Source organism: Mustelus asterias, chromosome 10 (assembly GCF_964213995.1).
Source record: "Mustelus asterias chromosome 10, sMusAst1.hap1.1, whole genome shotgun sequence".
NCBI lineage: Eukaryota > Metazoa > Chordata > Chondrichthyes > Carcharhiniformes > Triakidae > Mustelus > Mustelus asterias.
The window spans coordinates 93,405,009-93,420,980 of NC_135810.1; the positions used below are offsets into that span (position 1 = coordinate 93,405,009).

At 44.1% G+C, this 15,972-nt stretch overlaps 1 protein-coding gene across 1 annotated transcript in view; it reads left to right on the forward strand.

Moving 5' to 3' along the window:
* The first annotated feature begins 1,990 nt into the window (after positions 1-1,990).
* Positions 1,991-15,972, forward strand: part of wdr95 (WD40 repeat domain 95) — an 88,920-nt gene continuing 74,938 nt past the window's right edge. Inside the window, exons 1-4 of the mRNA XM_078221451.1 lie at positions 1,991-2,107; positions 4,372-4,425; positions 6,765-6,848; positions 12,959-13,024. Coding sequence (XP_078077577.1) covers positions 1,991-2,107; positions 4,372-4,425; positions 6,765-6,848; positions 12,959-13,024 — 321 coding nt within the window. The remainder of the gene's footprint in view (positions 2,108-4,371; positions 4,426-6,764; positions 6,849-12,958; positions 13,025-15,972) is intronic.

The window sequence follows — 15,972 nt, forward strand, 5'->3', positions numbered from 1 at the left end:
AGTCATTGGCAGCCTACTCAACTCCATCTAAACGGCATCATAGCTAACTGTACCTGTTCTCACCTGACATCTTCAAACATTTGCTTCATCAGGGACTCAGGTTCGATTCTGGGCTTGGCTGACTATCTGTCTGGCACTTTCTCCCTGTGTCTGCTGGGATTTCCTCCAGCTGCTCCCATTTCCTTCCACAGTCCAAAGATGTGTAGGTGGATTGACCATGCTAAATTCCCCCTTAGTGTCCCAAGGTGTATAGGCTTGTGTGGATTAGCCATGGTAATTGCGTGGGGTTAGGGGGATGGGATAAGGGGGAGAAAATGCCCATTGGAATGGCAAAAGTGCATTTCAAAAAATGAGAAGGATGATCAACTCAAAATTAGCCAGGAGAATCATGAATGCTACATCACTCTAATTCTAAGTGTTGGACAGTCAGAGAAGCAATGCAGAGAATTGAAGTTGCAGAGTTGTGGTTTTTGAGGTGAATAATGTAGATATCTTGGACAATGGAGAAAATGCCCATTGGTGCAGACTCGATGGGCCATATCGGCCTCTTTCTGCACTGTAGGGATTCTGTGGTTCTATGTTGCATTTGACAATTGTTTTCAATTTGTTTGTATAAAACCACTCACCAAATTTAGCAAATTGAACTAAAACATGACAAAAGGTATGTTTATAATAACTGAAACAAATGTACTTTCTGGTTTTGTAGATAGAGTGTAAAGTTAAGGTAAAGTCACCATACTCCCAGATGACCATAGGCAGTGACCATAATCATTTTAACATGAGGATCACCACATATCAGGCAAGGGGCAAGGTTGAGGAGTCAGGACCTTCATGAATAACCTCAGCTGGTACAGGAATCGAATCCATGCTGTTGGCATCACTCAGCATCACTAACCAGCTGTCCAGCCAACTGAGCTAAACTGACCCCCGATTTAGAATTTAGGACCAAAGTAATAAAGATATATTTGCATGAACCATCAAATATGCATGCAGTTTGAGATGCCCCATTACATAAAGGGTATTAAAGCCATAGAACAATGCCAGAGATTAGAACTAGCTGTCCTAACGTTTCTGCAACTGCAGATGGTGGAAACCCGATTTCTATCTTGATGCTTGTTGGAATGTGAATCGGAACGTGGTTCTGTTGCTATTCCACCACGATTAGATCACGGCTGGGATTTCCCCCCATCCAATCCTCCCCACCCCCAAAATGGAGGGTAGGTAGAAAATCTGGCCGTTATCCATCTGGATATAAAGGGCCAGTTTCAACAGAGCAACCGTCTGAATCCACTATTCCAGCCATACCCCATCCAAGGCACCTAGGGTATTTCCACTGGAGCAGAGAAGGCCAGGAAGAGATCTAATTGAGGTTTGTTATCTTGACAAAATTTAACAGTGAATGGCAAATGATTATTCCGTGTAGTTGGTCAGTCAGTAAATAGAGTCATCAATTTACAAGGAGAAGGGCAGATTTTGATTTTGTACAGACATGAAAAGCAGATGATAGTAAATTAGCAGGCTGTTTTACATCAGTCCTGATTTTTATTGCTTTAATGGAAGCAACAATCGAGGCGGATGTAAAATGTACTGCCAATTCACTGTCACCTGTTTTACTAAGTTAAAATACCCCAGAGACTGAATAGAGAGGTTAGAAAAGAGTTCTGTATGCAAAGGGTTTTTGGAGTAAGGAATACTGTGCCACAGCAAGGGACAGAGGTAGGGACAACAGCATCTTTCAATGGAAAACTGGATCAATATTTGAAGTTTAGAAAGACGCAGGGTTACGGGGTGTGTGTTGCAGTGAATTAGCCCTGGATTGCAATAGCACCAGGATCAGCACAGGCACAACGGGCCAAATGGTCAGCATGTCTGGTTCTCTGATTCTGCCATTGATAGTCAAAAAGAAGATAGTGGTTGGGGTAGTATGGTCCCTTTAAGAGGCGATCCTTTGAGGGCCACGTGACCAGGTCGGAACCAATGGAACGCGAGCATGCGAATCTTTGCCAATTGGGAGCGAGGGTGCACATTCCTGGGCTGGAAGTGGGCGGAACGAGTTGGGGAGTTGTCGGGAGCAGACCTGTGTTATTGTGTTGCAAATCCTTTGGTTGTAAATAAAATAGTTTCTTCTCATTGAATAAACCTTCTTTTATACCTCCCTTACCGAGTTGCCTCGAGTTATCACAGTGGCATTGTAAATTTTTAAATGGTTGTGAATGAAAGTCTGCTTTATGCAGTTTTTTTTATTCTGCCGTGGCTGCAAACACTGTGTCCTCGAGACTTTTATCGTTTGTTCTTGATAAGTTATTTCTTCCTTTTTCAATCAGAGAGGTAATTTCTAGCAGCCAACTGAAATATTTACTTTAAAATTGAAAGTCTGCAAAAGAAAATAAAACCTTACCACCTGCTCTCTTTTCTCAAACCCAAATCCATATTTCTTCAGAAGGAACTCTTCAAATGCAGACAATAAAAATATAACAAAACTTACTCCAACTTATAAATCAAAGAAAGGGTTTAATAAAGAAACTTCATTACTCCAAACTTGGGGCCTCGCCCTGGGCCACTCCAAGCTTCCCACAATTCCCAACAGGTTCTTATTTATAGTGAGTCAGCTGGTCAGCTGACCATCCCATCATTCTGTAATAGGTTCCATGGTTTACTGGGTCAGCTGACCCTTACAGCTTGGTACCATTGGTCACATTACATCCAATACTAAGTTGTCACCGGTTACATTCTAACAATCCCATCAGGTTTGCATTGTATCCTTTACTGGAGAATGATTCCTCTTAGTCCTTGACCAAAGGCAGATCGCACACCAAAACATTTCTATTTGCAAGACAGTAATGAGTAGACAGTTTCTTGGAGAAATTAATGTTGAGTAAGATGAATGTTGAGTAAGATTTTGGTGAATATAGAATGGATTGTTTGTATGTTCATGTTGCAGTAGCAATAATGTGAATACAAACAGTGGGGCTTTTGCCCAACAGGAATGGGACAGCAGCACCAAGGTCAGCACAGGCACAGCCTTCAGAAATTGTGGGAATGGATTTACTGTCCAGTTTTGGCTTTTATTCCACCAACCAGTATTGTTGAGTATTTGTCTGTTTCAGGCAAGAGTTTACAGGATATGCAAAGCAGGATTCTATTTTTGATTCTTTATTCATTCATGGAATGTGGGCGTCACTGGCAAGGCCAGCATGAGTTGTCCATCCCCTGAACTGAGCGACTTGCGAAGGTCATTTCAGAGGGCAGTTAAGAATCAATCACTAACCACTCTATTGTGGATTCAGAGTCACATGTAGGCCAAGCCAGGTAAGGATGGCAGATTTCCTTCCCTAAAAGAGGCATTAGTGAACCAGATGGGTTTTTATAACAATGATAGTTTCATGCTCATCATTACTGAGAATAACTTTCAATTCAAGGGGGAGCGATGGCCTAGTGGCATTATCGCTAGACTATTAATCCAGAAACTCAGCTAATGTTCTGGGAACCTGGGTTTGAATCCTGCCACGCCAGATGGTGGAATTTGAATTCAATAAAAAATATCTCAAATTAAGAATCTACTAATGACCATGAAACCATTGTTGATTGTCGGAAAAAAATAACATCTGTTCACTAATGTCCTTTAGGGAAGAAAGTCTGCCATCCTCACCTGGCCTGGTCTACATGTGACTCCAGATCCCACAGCAATGTGGTTGACTCTCAACTGCGCTCTGAAATGACCTGGCAAGCCACTCAGTTCAAAGGCAACTATGGATGGGCAATAAATGCTGGCCAGCCAACGATGCCCATGTCCCACGAGTGAATTAAGAAAAAAAAATTCCAGATTTATTAATTGAATTTAAATCATATCCGCTGCCGTGTTGGGATTTGAACCCACATCCCCAGGACATTAGCACATGGATTACCAGTCCAGTGACATTACCACTTATACCAACTAATAATGCTTCTCATCTATGATGCACATAGGATCCTTACACAATTTTGGTGTAGAAATGATGGAATAAGTGTGGTGCACACTCTCCTTTGGTGCTGGGCATACAATGGCCTAACTATTGTCCTTAAGAAGGACTACTGGAGAGCAATCCAAAACCGGATATTGAAAGTTGTCACCAGTTTCAGACCCAATTCTCTCCTCCCCCTTACTGGATTTTATTTAGAAATAAAAACCTGATTCGCTAATGAAAGAAATCTGCCATTCTTTTCCAGTCTGGCCAACAAGTGACACCAGACCTTTACTCTTAATTACCCTCTGAAATGGGCTAGAAAACAACTCAGTTGTATAAGGATAAATGCTGGTCCTGCCCACACACCATGAATTAAAAGAAAAAACAGTTTTAGTACATAAATAACAACTATTTATTTCATTTACAGATCGAACAACAGGTCTCCCTGGAACATCTGAGGAGCATCCAGGCTGCCTTTGAGGTGAGTTTTTTCCTCCTTTTCAATCTAGCATACTATCAAAGATCTGAATGAAATTATGAGAAGATTTGAGTGAATGAGACAGGCGATTAGACAAGCATCCATTTAATTACAGTATCATGAAGAAAAGTAAGAATATTCTGTCACAATTATAGCACATTAAGCTCCAATTAAATATTCACCATTAAAATTATCATTTCTCCAAAGTGCTATCTCGTATCAGTAACTCAAAAGTTTTTAAGAAGCAACATACAGAATACAGAGCTAAGCAAGACTCTGGGATTGATAGTCACTGCCTTCACCAGATGTTGAGAGGAAAGGAATAGCCTCAGAAAGTTTTCTGGTATCTCACTGCCCGGATAACGCTGATGATGCAGCCAGCTCCATGTGTCGAACCATGGGTCTATTTCAGGCAAAAAACCCTTTTAGTTTGGAAACTATGTTTATTTATTAGTGTCACAAGTAGGCTTACATTAACATTGCAATAAAATTACTGTGAAAATCCCCTAGTCGCTACACTCTATAGCCTATTTGGGTACACCGTGGGAGAATTTAGCATGGCCTATGCATCTAACCAGCACCTCTTTCAGACTGTGGGAGGAAACCGGAGCATCCGGAGCAAATCCACGCAGACACGGGAAAAACGTGCAGACTCTGCAGACAGTGACCCAAGCCAGGAATCGAACCTAGGTCCCTGGCGCTGTGGGGCAGCAGTATTAACTACTGTGCTACCGTGGGTCTAATAATGTGAATAAGACCCTCCTTACCTTTGGTCTGACACCGCAGCATGCACATTCCAATCAATTCCATAAGTGGCGGAACCCAAAAACAAAAGGTAAGCATTGGATTATGTTACATTCCATCAAATAATCTGGGTTACAATTATGCAGGGACACATATCCTCTGTAATTATGATGCCCACACCACAGCTTACTTTGCTGCCTGCTGTTCTGACGTGATTTCATTGAGTTGCAATGGGATGGCTGTTTGGAAACTGTTTCTGAAAAGACAAACAGAGCGGCACTTAACTCAGTCAGGGTAGTCATCTGATTCTAACAGGCCGTTATTAGCCCTGAATGATACTCAGTGGTTACCATCACATGCAAAAGGAAGGAATGGTGTACAAATATGATGTGACTGTTTAAAACAGTGGGAAGAATGTGGCTGTCGACACCTCTTTTTATTAGAAGTTAAGCGAAAGATAGAAAGGCACAACTACAACATCAGGGAGATATTAATAGCGAAACAATTTGTACAACCATATCTTCTGGATAAAGAAATTATGTGGAATGAATTAATTATGTTGTAAACCATTTATGCGACATTATAAAACAAAAAACATACTTTAATGGTAATGGAAAGATGGCATTAACAAAATAAGACAAAGGAAAGAGCATTTCCAGATAGTCCAGATGCTAGAAATATAGCATGGCGATGTATGAATGTTGAGATGCAGCTGCATACAGTCTTGTGTTATGGTAGGTCTAGATCAGAGTCCAGTCTCCCTTGATGTTGAATCCGGATCTGCACGGCAGCCATTTAAGTTTCTGTCAAAGCTGCAAAACAGCTAAGGGGGATTTCACCCTCCTTCCCCTCACCTTCTCAACTAAATCCCCCAGAGAGACAGGAGAGAATGGTAGGGCAGCCTTCTTGCTCATTCTTAACTTCAAGAAACCAACTACAACAGGTGGCATGGTGACACTATGGTGAGCGCTGCTGCCTCACAGCACCAGGGACCCGGGTTCAGTTCCCAGCTTCGGTCACTGTCTATGCGGAGTCTGCACATTCTCCCCGTATCTGTGTGGGTTTCCTCTGGTTTCCTCCCACTGTCCGAAAGGCGTGCTGGTTAGGTGCACTGGCCACGCTAAATTCTCCCTCAGTGTATCTGAACAGGCGCCGGAGTGTGGCGACTAGGGCATTTTCACAGTAACTTCATTGCAGTGTTAATGTAAGCCTACATATGACAGTAATAAATAAATATAACATCTCGCAGTGCTTAATGCAGTCTGAGCACAGCAAATTAAAATAGGAAAGGCAACACTGCTTATAGAAACACATTCACGCTGGAAGTACGATTGGCAGGTGCTTGGAGCTTGCCTTACACAGCGTGGGCTGTCCGTTTCTACGGGCAGTGTGAGGATGGCCCAGTCCTACTATTCTAATGAGACCTGGAGTTAAAATGGTCTTGTGTTCCGCTGTCTATGGGATTCCTGCCTGACCCACTGCAGTAATGCACCCCGCATCGGGCCTGTAGTTTGTGCTGTGTGGAACACAGTCTCAGTAATTAAAATATGGGCTTAATGTGTGAAAAGTAAATCTTCCTTTGCTTCTGTTATTTTTAGGAGTTTGAAAACACTGGAAGGAAATACTTGGATGTGGAAGCATTCAAGAAGATAATGAAAAATTGTCTGGGATTTCATGGAGTTGTAAGTGCTGGGAGTGGGCAGTTCTGACATTCATGACATTCATGACATTCAAAAATGGCAAATGGAGTTTAACCCTGATAAATGTGAGGTGATTCATTTTGGTAGGACAAATTTAAATGCGGATTACAGGGTCAAAGGTAGGGTTCTGAAGACTGTGGAGGAACAGAGAGATCTTGGGGTCCATATCCACAGATCTCTAAAGGTTGCCAGTCAAGTGGATAGAGCTGTGAAGAAGGCCTATAGTGTGTTAGCTTTTATTAACAGGGGGTTGGAGTTTAAGAGCCGTGGGGTTATGCTGCAACTGTACAGGACCTTGGTGAGACCACATTTGGAATATTGTGTGCAGTTCTGGTCACCTCACTATAAGAAGGATGTGGAAGCGCTGGAAAGAGTGCAGAGGAGATTTACCAGGATGCTGCCTGGTTTGGAGGGTAGGTCATATGAGGAAAGGTTGAGGGAGCTAGGGCTGTTCTCTCTGGAGCGGAGGAGGCTGAGGGGAGACTTAATAGAGGTGTATAAAATGATGAAGGGGATAGATAGAGTGAACGTTCAAAGACTATTTCCTCGGGTGGATGAAGCTATTACAAGGGGGCATAACTATAGGGTTCGTGGTGGGAGATACAGGACGGATATCAGAGGTAGGTTCTTTACGCAGAGAGTGGTTGGGGTGTGGAATGGACTGCCTGCAGTGATAGTGGAGTCAGACACTTTAGAAACATTTAAGCGGTTATTGGATAGGCACATGGAGCACACCAGGATGATAGGGAGTGGGATAGCTTGATCTTGGTTTCAGATAAAGCTCGGCACAACATCGTGGGCCGAAGGGCCTGTTCTGTGCTGTACTGTTCTATGTTCTATGTTCTATGTTCATTATTTCCTCTCTGTGCTGAGCACGTTTCCCAATTAAAGGGGATTGATATTTCCTCTCACGACTAATTCTGCTGACCGGTGAGGAGTTGTTAATGTGGCCCATGACTGATTGAACAATGCATTTGACAGAGTTTGATTGAGCACCTTGCCAGTATCCTGCAGCTCTGCTCCTAAATGGCTGGTGCCTCAACCCTGCTCACATTCCTCTCAGGTTTAAGTGCTCAACACGATCATCTCTAACGTGACCCCAATGACTATTACAGTCTGGTGTAAAAGCGCACCATTAGTTCATGCTTCCAACTTTAACTTCTCAATAAAGTGTTCATGAGGGGCGGCACGATGACACAGTGGTTAGCACTATTGCCTCACAGCTCCAGGGACTTGGGTTCGATTCCCGGCTTGGGTCACTGTCTGTGTGGAGTTTGCACATTATCCCCATGTCTGCGTGGGTTTCCTCCGGGTGCTCCGGTTTTCTCCCACAGTCCAAAGATGTGTGTGTTAGGTTGATTGGCCATGCTAAATTGCCCCTTAGTGTCCCAGGATGCGTAGTTTAGCAGGATTAACGGGATAAGTATGCGGGGTTACAGGGATAGGGCCTGGGTGGGATTGTGGTCAGTGCAGACTGAATGGGCTGAATGGCCTCCTTCTGCACTGTAGGGATTCTATGATTCTGTAAGTTCAATTAGCGAAGCCTTCATCTCCGTGTTGAGAATCTAATAAGTGTGAGGTGGCTCCCTGAAAAATCTGAAGGGCACAGCCATGGGTTCCTCCCACACTGCCTCAGACCCCTTCCATCGAGATTCTGTCCAAGTAATATTTTCATGCTGCATTATTAATTCACATCTCAAGATGCCGGTGTAATTGACAAAAGCATTGAGTGGAGCCAATTTTATTATTAATTCCTGTTCTGATCCACTGCTCACTGGAAAGGATATGAAAGACATGACACAGCAACACCACATTAATCAGTACTATAAGACAGATAAAATTGCCAGAATTCTACCGCCCTGCCCGCCACAGAATCAGAGCAGGCGAGGGGCAGACCACGGAAAGGTTCGTTGACCTTGGGTGGAACTTCCGATCTCGCTCGAGCGAGGCCATAAAATCCCGCCCATTGTGTTTTCCAATGAACAATTACTTACTTGGTTCATAGAATCATAGAATCCCTATAGTGGAGAAGACGGCCATTTGGCCCATTGAGTCTGTACCGACCACAATCCCACCCAGGCCCTATTCCCGTAACCCCACACATTGACCCTGCTAATCCCCTGACACTAGGATCAACTTTAGTAGCGTTGCCAATCAACTTAACCCGCACATCTTTGGACAGTGAGGTACAGGTCAGTAACTCATTGTTCTCATTCAATGGGGGTGAAACTTGCCTATGTGCTATTTAACGTATCTGTCAATGTTCTGTGAAGAAACAGAATCCTTAACTATTTTCACCAAGCATCCAACTCAATGGCAAGGTTTCCACCCAAGCATAAAGATCAGACCAGGATACCGTCTGCAGTTGTGAACCATCACTTGGAGAAGCGTTCCAATAGGTACTCGGCTTGTGGTGCCCGAGAGGGACTGAAATCACGGGTTAAAGTGAATTAGTGAGACTTCCTTGAGCAATTATTCTTGATCATATCTCCACTCATGCAGAGCCTAAACTCTTTGATCTAAACTATTTAAACAATGATTTAATTTTGCAGCATTTGCACCCACTAAGAAACATTAATGAACAAAGCCAAGTGGAAAAATAGGCAAAAATCTGCATCATCAGACCTCCATCTTCTTTACAATTTGTGCACATTTCTGGGGGAGAAGGAAAAGGGCTTTGGTGTTAAATGTGGAAGAGACAACATTTGATCCCGCACACCGTTTCCCCACTGTTTCCCAATACTTGTGTGGACAGAATACTAAATGAACTCTCTACCCTTCTTCTGGAGTGGGTGTCCCTGGCTGCTAAGGCAACAGCTACACACACAAACTTATTGATAGGGCCTTGTAAGATGATTGAGTGATGGATTTTCAAATCATTTTGGTGACCCTCGTTGAGACTAATTTCTGCTTCAATGCGCAATGTGGCAACTCTTCTGCTGCTGGCTCGATAATCTGGGTTTACAGGGAGAGGAGAGGGGGACTTTTGGAGGGGCACCAACAGGTCACATTGCAGCAGAATCCAAAGATGTGCAGGTTAGGTTGATTGGCCATGCTAAATTGTCCCTCAGTGTCAGGGGGACAAGCAGGGTAAATGTGTGGGGTTACGGGGATAGGGCCTGGGAGGGATTGTTGTCAGTGTAGGCTCGATGGGTCGAATGACCTCCTTCTGCACTGTAGGGACCCTATGAGTCGTTCTGTGCCACCCACCAGTACCTTCACATGCATATCTACAGAGAGAAGTGCACATACCAGAGGATTAACATAGAGAGACTCCCAACTCCCAGGGGGCTGGGACAGCCAGGAGGCTGCCAGACTGATTTAAATATTAATGACATGCTTAGCATCTCATTAACAAGCCCAGGACGCAATTATCTGGGCCCACTTACCTTCGCCCCCTCGCTGGTCGAGGTCCTCACTGGTGTGGATCACAGATGGTCCCTACCAATGGGGACCAGTGTGAAGGCCTCGCTGGTGGGACTGGAGGCCATTACATTCACCTGTGAGGGAAGACTGGGCCTTGGTTTAATGTCTTATCTGAAAGATGGCATCTCTGACAGTGCAGTACTCCCTTCGTACCACACTGTGGTGCCAGCCTTGATTTTTGTGCTCAAGTCCTGGGGCAGGACACAAACTACTTATAGGGCTGAATTGTGTTGGGTGGGGGGTGCAAAGTTGGGTGCTGTACCCGTGGTGCCATGTCCATTGCCATAGCCACCAGCTATGTACATTTAATAACCACTTAATGGCTCGCTCCTGCCATCGCTGGGATTTTACCAGTGGCAGGGAAAGTTGGTCCAAGTGTCCAGTCTGGTCTCACCGATGGGGATGATTGATGGTGTTGTTGGTACCTTCTTGAACACTTTGTACCCAACAGTCCTCCCTCCCTTCCCGCCCCTCCAAAAAAGTTTGTCCCTCCCAAGGTCTCAATTTCGGTCTCCCCACTCCCCTCACTAGGGCCTGCCAGTCGGCCCCAGTGTGACCCTGGGCTTGCCTCAGCCCACACCCCATGGCTGCTCTTCTTTGGGAGACTCCCTGCAGTTCCACCTATGGCCACTACTCCCGGTGCTGCTGCTGGGATGAGAGAGCTCCTGATCATGTGACCAGTGACTCTCTGAGGTGGGACTTCCTCTTCTATGGGGGTGGAAGGACTGCCTCAAGTCAAAGGCCTGACACCATTAAATGGCAACGGAGTGAGCTAGAAATGGGCAGGCGGGCTCACCCCTGACTTTTATGATGAGACTCCACATAAAGTTCAGCCCAAACGGACTGGGAGGTGAGCGTTCCATCAACTGGGCTATGGCTGAAACAAAAGCTCACACTGACATTGGAGAGGGCATCAAGGAGGCAGTAAATGTGTGGCGTAAAGAGACAAACGTTCAAGGTAAGCTCAGAGAAGCTCAACCTGGAAAGAAATGTTGTGCCTTTGTTTAAAAAAGGCTGTAGGGAAAAGCCTGGGAACTACAGGCCAATGAGCCTCACATCTGTGGTGGGTAAATTGTTGGAGGGTATTTTGAGAGACAGGATCTACAGGCATTTAGAGATGCAAGGACTGATTACGGACAGTCAGCATGGCTTTGTGAGTGGAAAATCATGTCTCACAAATTTGATTGAGTTTTTTGAAGGGTAACCAAGAAGGTAGATGAGGGCAGTGCAGTTGATGTTGTCTACATGGACTTTAGTAAGGTATTTGACAAGATACCGTATGGTGGCATAAGATTAAATCTCACGGGATCCAGGGTGAGGTAACCAAATGGATATAAAATTGGCTCTTGACAGAAGCCAGAAGGTGGTTACAGAGGGTTGTTTTTCAAACTGGAGGCTTGTGACCAGTGGTGTGCCTGAGGGATCAGTGCTGGGTCCACTGTTATTTGTCATTTATATTAATGATTTGAATAAAAATAAAGGAAACATGGCTAGTAAGTTTGCAGATGACACAAAGATTGGTGGCATAGTGGACAGTGAAGAAGGTTATCTCGGATTGCAACGGGATCTTGATCAATTGGGCCAGTGGGCTGATGAATGGCAGATTGAGTTTAATTTAGATAAATGCGAGGTGATGCATTTTGGTAGATTGAACCAGGGCAGGATTTACTTAGTTAATGGTGGGTGTTGAGGAGAGCTACAGAACAAAGAGATCTAGAGGTACAGGTTCATAGCTCCTTGAAAGTGGAGTCATGCTTCGTATCATTGGTCAGAACATTGAATACAGGAGTTGTTGAAGTTGTACAAGACATTGGTACGGCCACACTTGGAATACTGTGTACAGTTCTGGTCACCCCATTATAGAAAGAATATTATTAAACTAGAAAGAGGGCAGAAGAGATTTATTAGGATGCTACCTAGTGGTAGCATGATGGTTTGAGTTATAATGAGAGGCTGGATAGACTGGGAATTTTTTCTCTGGAGCATAGGAGGCTGAGGGGTGATCTTATAGAGGTCTATAAAATAGTGAGGGGCATAGATCAGATAGTCAATATCTTTTCACAAAGGTAGGGGAGTCTAAAACTAGAGGGCATAGATTTAAGGTGAGAGGGGAGAGATACAAAAGGGTCCAGAGGGGCAATTTTTTCACACAGAGGTGGTGAGTGTCTGAAACAAGCTGCCAGAAGTAGTAGTAGAGGCGGGTACAATTTTGTCCTTTAAAAAGCATTTAGACAGTTACATGGGTAAGATGGGTATAGAGGGATATGGGCCAAATGCGGGCAATTGGGACTAGCTTACGGGTTTTTAAAAAAGGGCGGCATGGGCAAGTTGGGCTGAAGGGCCTGTTTTCATGCTGTAAACCTCTATGACTCTATGCCTCTAAACCAGTTAAGAAAGAAGTTCACCACAAAGTCAATGTAAAGTAGGTATTTCTTAACTCAGAATGATGAATATTTGGAGTAATCTATCAGGGAGGAGGATAAAGATGTCGGTAATATTCAGAATGTTGCTGTGTGCTATAATGGGAGAGCTAGTTAGAACCGACCTCCAATAAACTAAATAGCCTTTTTTTTCTTGGTGTTTCTTGTTTTATTCTTGACCTCAGTGGAAGATGGTGTTTATAGTTTCTGGTATAACGTATTTCACTGTTCCGTTCTTCATTCCAGCATGATGACCAGATTGAAGAACTCTTCCGAAAGATTGATTATTCTGCGAATGAGCAGATTGATTGGGTACGTGCAACATTGTGACCGTTCATTTGTTAACATACTCACTGCTATTTTACAATGCTCTGAAAAATGGCACCTTTGACAGTGCAGCACTCCCTCATTACTCCACTCCAGCATCAGCCTGGAATAGTGTGCGCAAGTCCTCAAGTGCGAATTGAACCCCCAACCTTCTGACTCAAAGGTGCTGCCAACTAAACCATGGCTGACACAAAAGCATATATGGATACTGGAGAGGCCAGGGAGGGCAGCAGCTAGTGGGATCCAAAAGAGCTTTTGATGCCGTCGTCAACTGACTGCAAGAAGCCAACTGTAAAAGAGTTAAATAAACACGCACAGTTAAAATTACGTGATCACCCAAATCAACAACTGTGTATTTCCTGAAGTGAATCATCTCGTTACACAATAAGAACATAAGAAATAGGAGCAGGAGTAGGCCATCTAGCCCCTCGAGCCTGCCCCGCCATTCAATAAGATCATGGCTGATCTGAAGTGGATCAGTTCCACTTACCCGCCTGATCCCTATAACCCCTAATTCCCTTACCGATCAGGAATCCATCTATCCGTGATTTAAACATATTCAACGAGGTAGCCTCCACCACTTCAGTGGGCTTCAATAGGCACAATAACTTTTCTGAATCAGTTCACCCAGCTGCCAGGGAATTTTAGTTACGAGGAAAGATTGGTTGGGCTGGTATTGTTATCCTTGGAGTTGGAGGAGGCTGAGGAGTGACTTAATTGAGGAGTATAAAATTATCAGGGGTCTAGATAAGGTAAGTAAGGATGATCCATTTACCATAGTAGAGGGGTTCAAAACCAGGGGACTTGGATTTTAAAGTAATTGGCAGAAGGATTGGAGGAGAGATGAGGAAACATCTTTTCACCCAGGAGGTGATAGGGACCTGGAACTCAGTGCCTGACAAGAGTTTCTGCAGCAGAAACTCTTTGATATTTAAAACAACTTGGATATCTGTTTGATATGGGCAGCACGGTGGCACAGTAATTAGCACTGCTGCCTCACAGTGGCAGGAACCCGGGTTTGATTCCCGGCTTGGGTCTGTGTGGAGTTTGCACGTTCTTCCCGTGTCTGCGTGGGTTTCCACTGGGTGCTCCGGTTTCCTCCCACAGTCTGAAACATGTGCTGGTTAGGTGCACTGGCCATGCTAAATTCTCCCTCAGTGTACCCGAACAGGCGCCGGAGTGTGGCGACTAGGGGAATTTCACAGTAACTTCATTGCAGTGTTAATGTAAGCCTTACTTGTGACTAATATGTAAACTTTAAAACTTAAAAAACTTTTGATATGGGGGGAAGGGGGGTATCAGGGTACTGAATTTGATGATCAGCCATGATGATAATGAATGGGCAGAACAGGCTCTGTATTTCTAGTTGTGCCATCAGCATTCGTTGCTTAAAGCCATCAAATCTGCTCTCATTTTCAGAAATTGGCTGAATTCACACCAGGGGAAAAACATCATTAAGCTGCTTGAAGCTTTAAATTAGATAGATATTCAGGAAAAGGGCAACTACATGAAATAACTGCAGAGGAGAAAAGGTTATTTACTTTTAAAAAGAGATTAGTAATTAGCACTATGTAAAATAATAATTTTTTGACACTTGCTGATTTCTTTTTAATAACACCCACATTAGGATATATATTTAAAATCAGCACAGGCTGCAAAACCTTTTATTCTCACCCCTCGATTCCAGTCCATTGTAATGAGATTGCTTCTTCTGTCTATGTTGCTGTCTTTTTCAAGGCCACTGTTGCATACTGTTAACATTTCCACTTGAATAAGACTCGTTTACATAACTCGACTCATAATCGACTGGGAACATTAACTCTCTCACCGGATGCTGCCAGAGCTGCTGATTGTTTCCAGAGTTTCATTTTAAATGTCAGTTTTTCACAGGGGCACAGTGGTTAGCACTGCTGCCTCACAGCACAAGGGACCAGGGTTCGATTCCCGGCTTAGGTCACTGTCTGTGTGGAGTTTGCACGTTTTCCCAGTGTCTGCGTGGGTTTCCTCCGGTTCCCTCTGAAAGGTGTGCTGGTTAGGTGAATTGGCCATGCTAAATTTTCCTTCAGTGTGTCCAAACAGGCGCCAGAGTGTGGCGACCAGGGGATTTCACAGTAACTTCATTGCAGTGTTAATGTAAGCCTACTTGTGACTAATAAATAAACTTTAACTTTAGCTTTTAATTTGCTTCCTGTTCCCTTCTGCGAAGCATGGAACTGTACAATAACAGCAAGTCTTTCAGAACTGGAGGCCTTAACTTTCCAGTCCCTGCGCGACAGGACCCCCGCAGCGGGTATGGCGAACCATTGAAATCCCCATTCATGTCGGTGGGGCTGGAAGATCCTGATGGCATGAAGGGCTGGAAAATCCTGACCAATGTGTTCACCTTCAGCTGTGAAATACCAGTGACCACTGTGAAATTTATAAATGGGTTCAAATAGTGGTCAGTGAATCAAACATGTGAATATTTATTATTATATTGCACGGTATGGTTTGGATCCAATCAGCCCCGCTTGTCAATGCTTGAGATCTGGAAATTGATCAGAGGTATTTGATTGCTTTGTCTAACTTTAGTGAGAAAAATAAGACACCAGCCCAAGAGCAAATAAATCATCAGGATGCAGTATCATAGCAACAAGTTAATGTGGTGTCCATGGGCTGGATTGTAAGGGGTGCTGTATTCCACAATCCCCTTAGTGGAAGATTGGCAGTGAGACCCACTGGAAAATTGGCAGTGAATTTGCTGGAAAATCGACAGTGAACCCACTAGAAAATCGACAGTGAGACCCACTGGAAAATCAGTTTTCTCACAGCTGTTTTACTCTGGTAGCAGCATTAGTTGCTTAAGGTCAAGACTTCCTCCCCCAACAAGGGAGGAAGACCACGGATGAGTGACATTTTGGGGTAGGGTGTCACGGGGAAGGAGTCGATTCGGC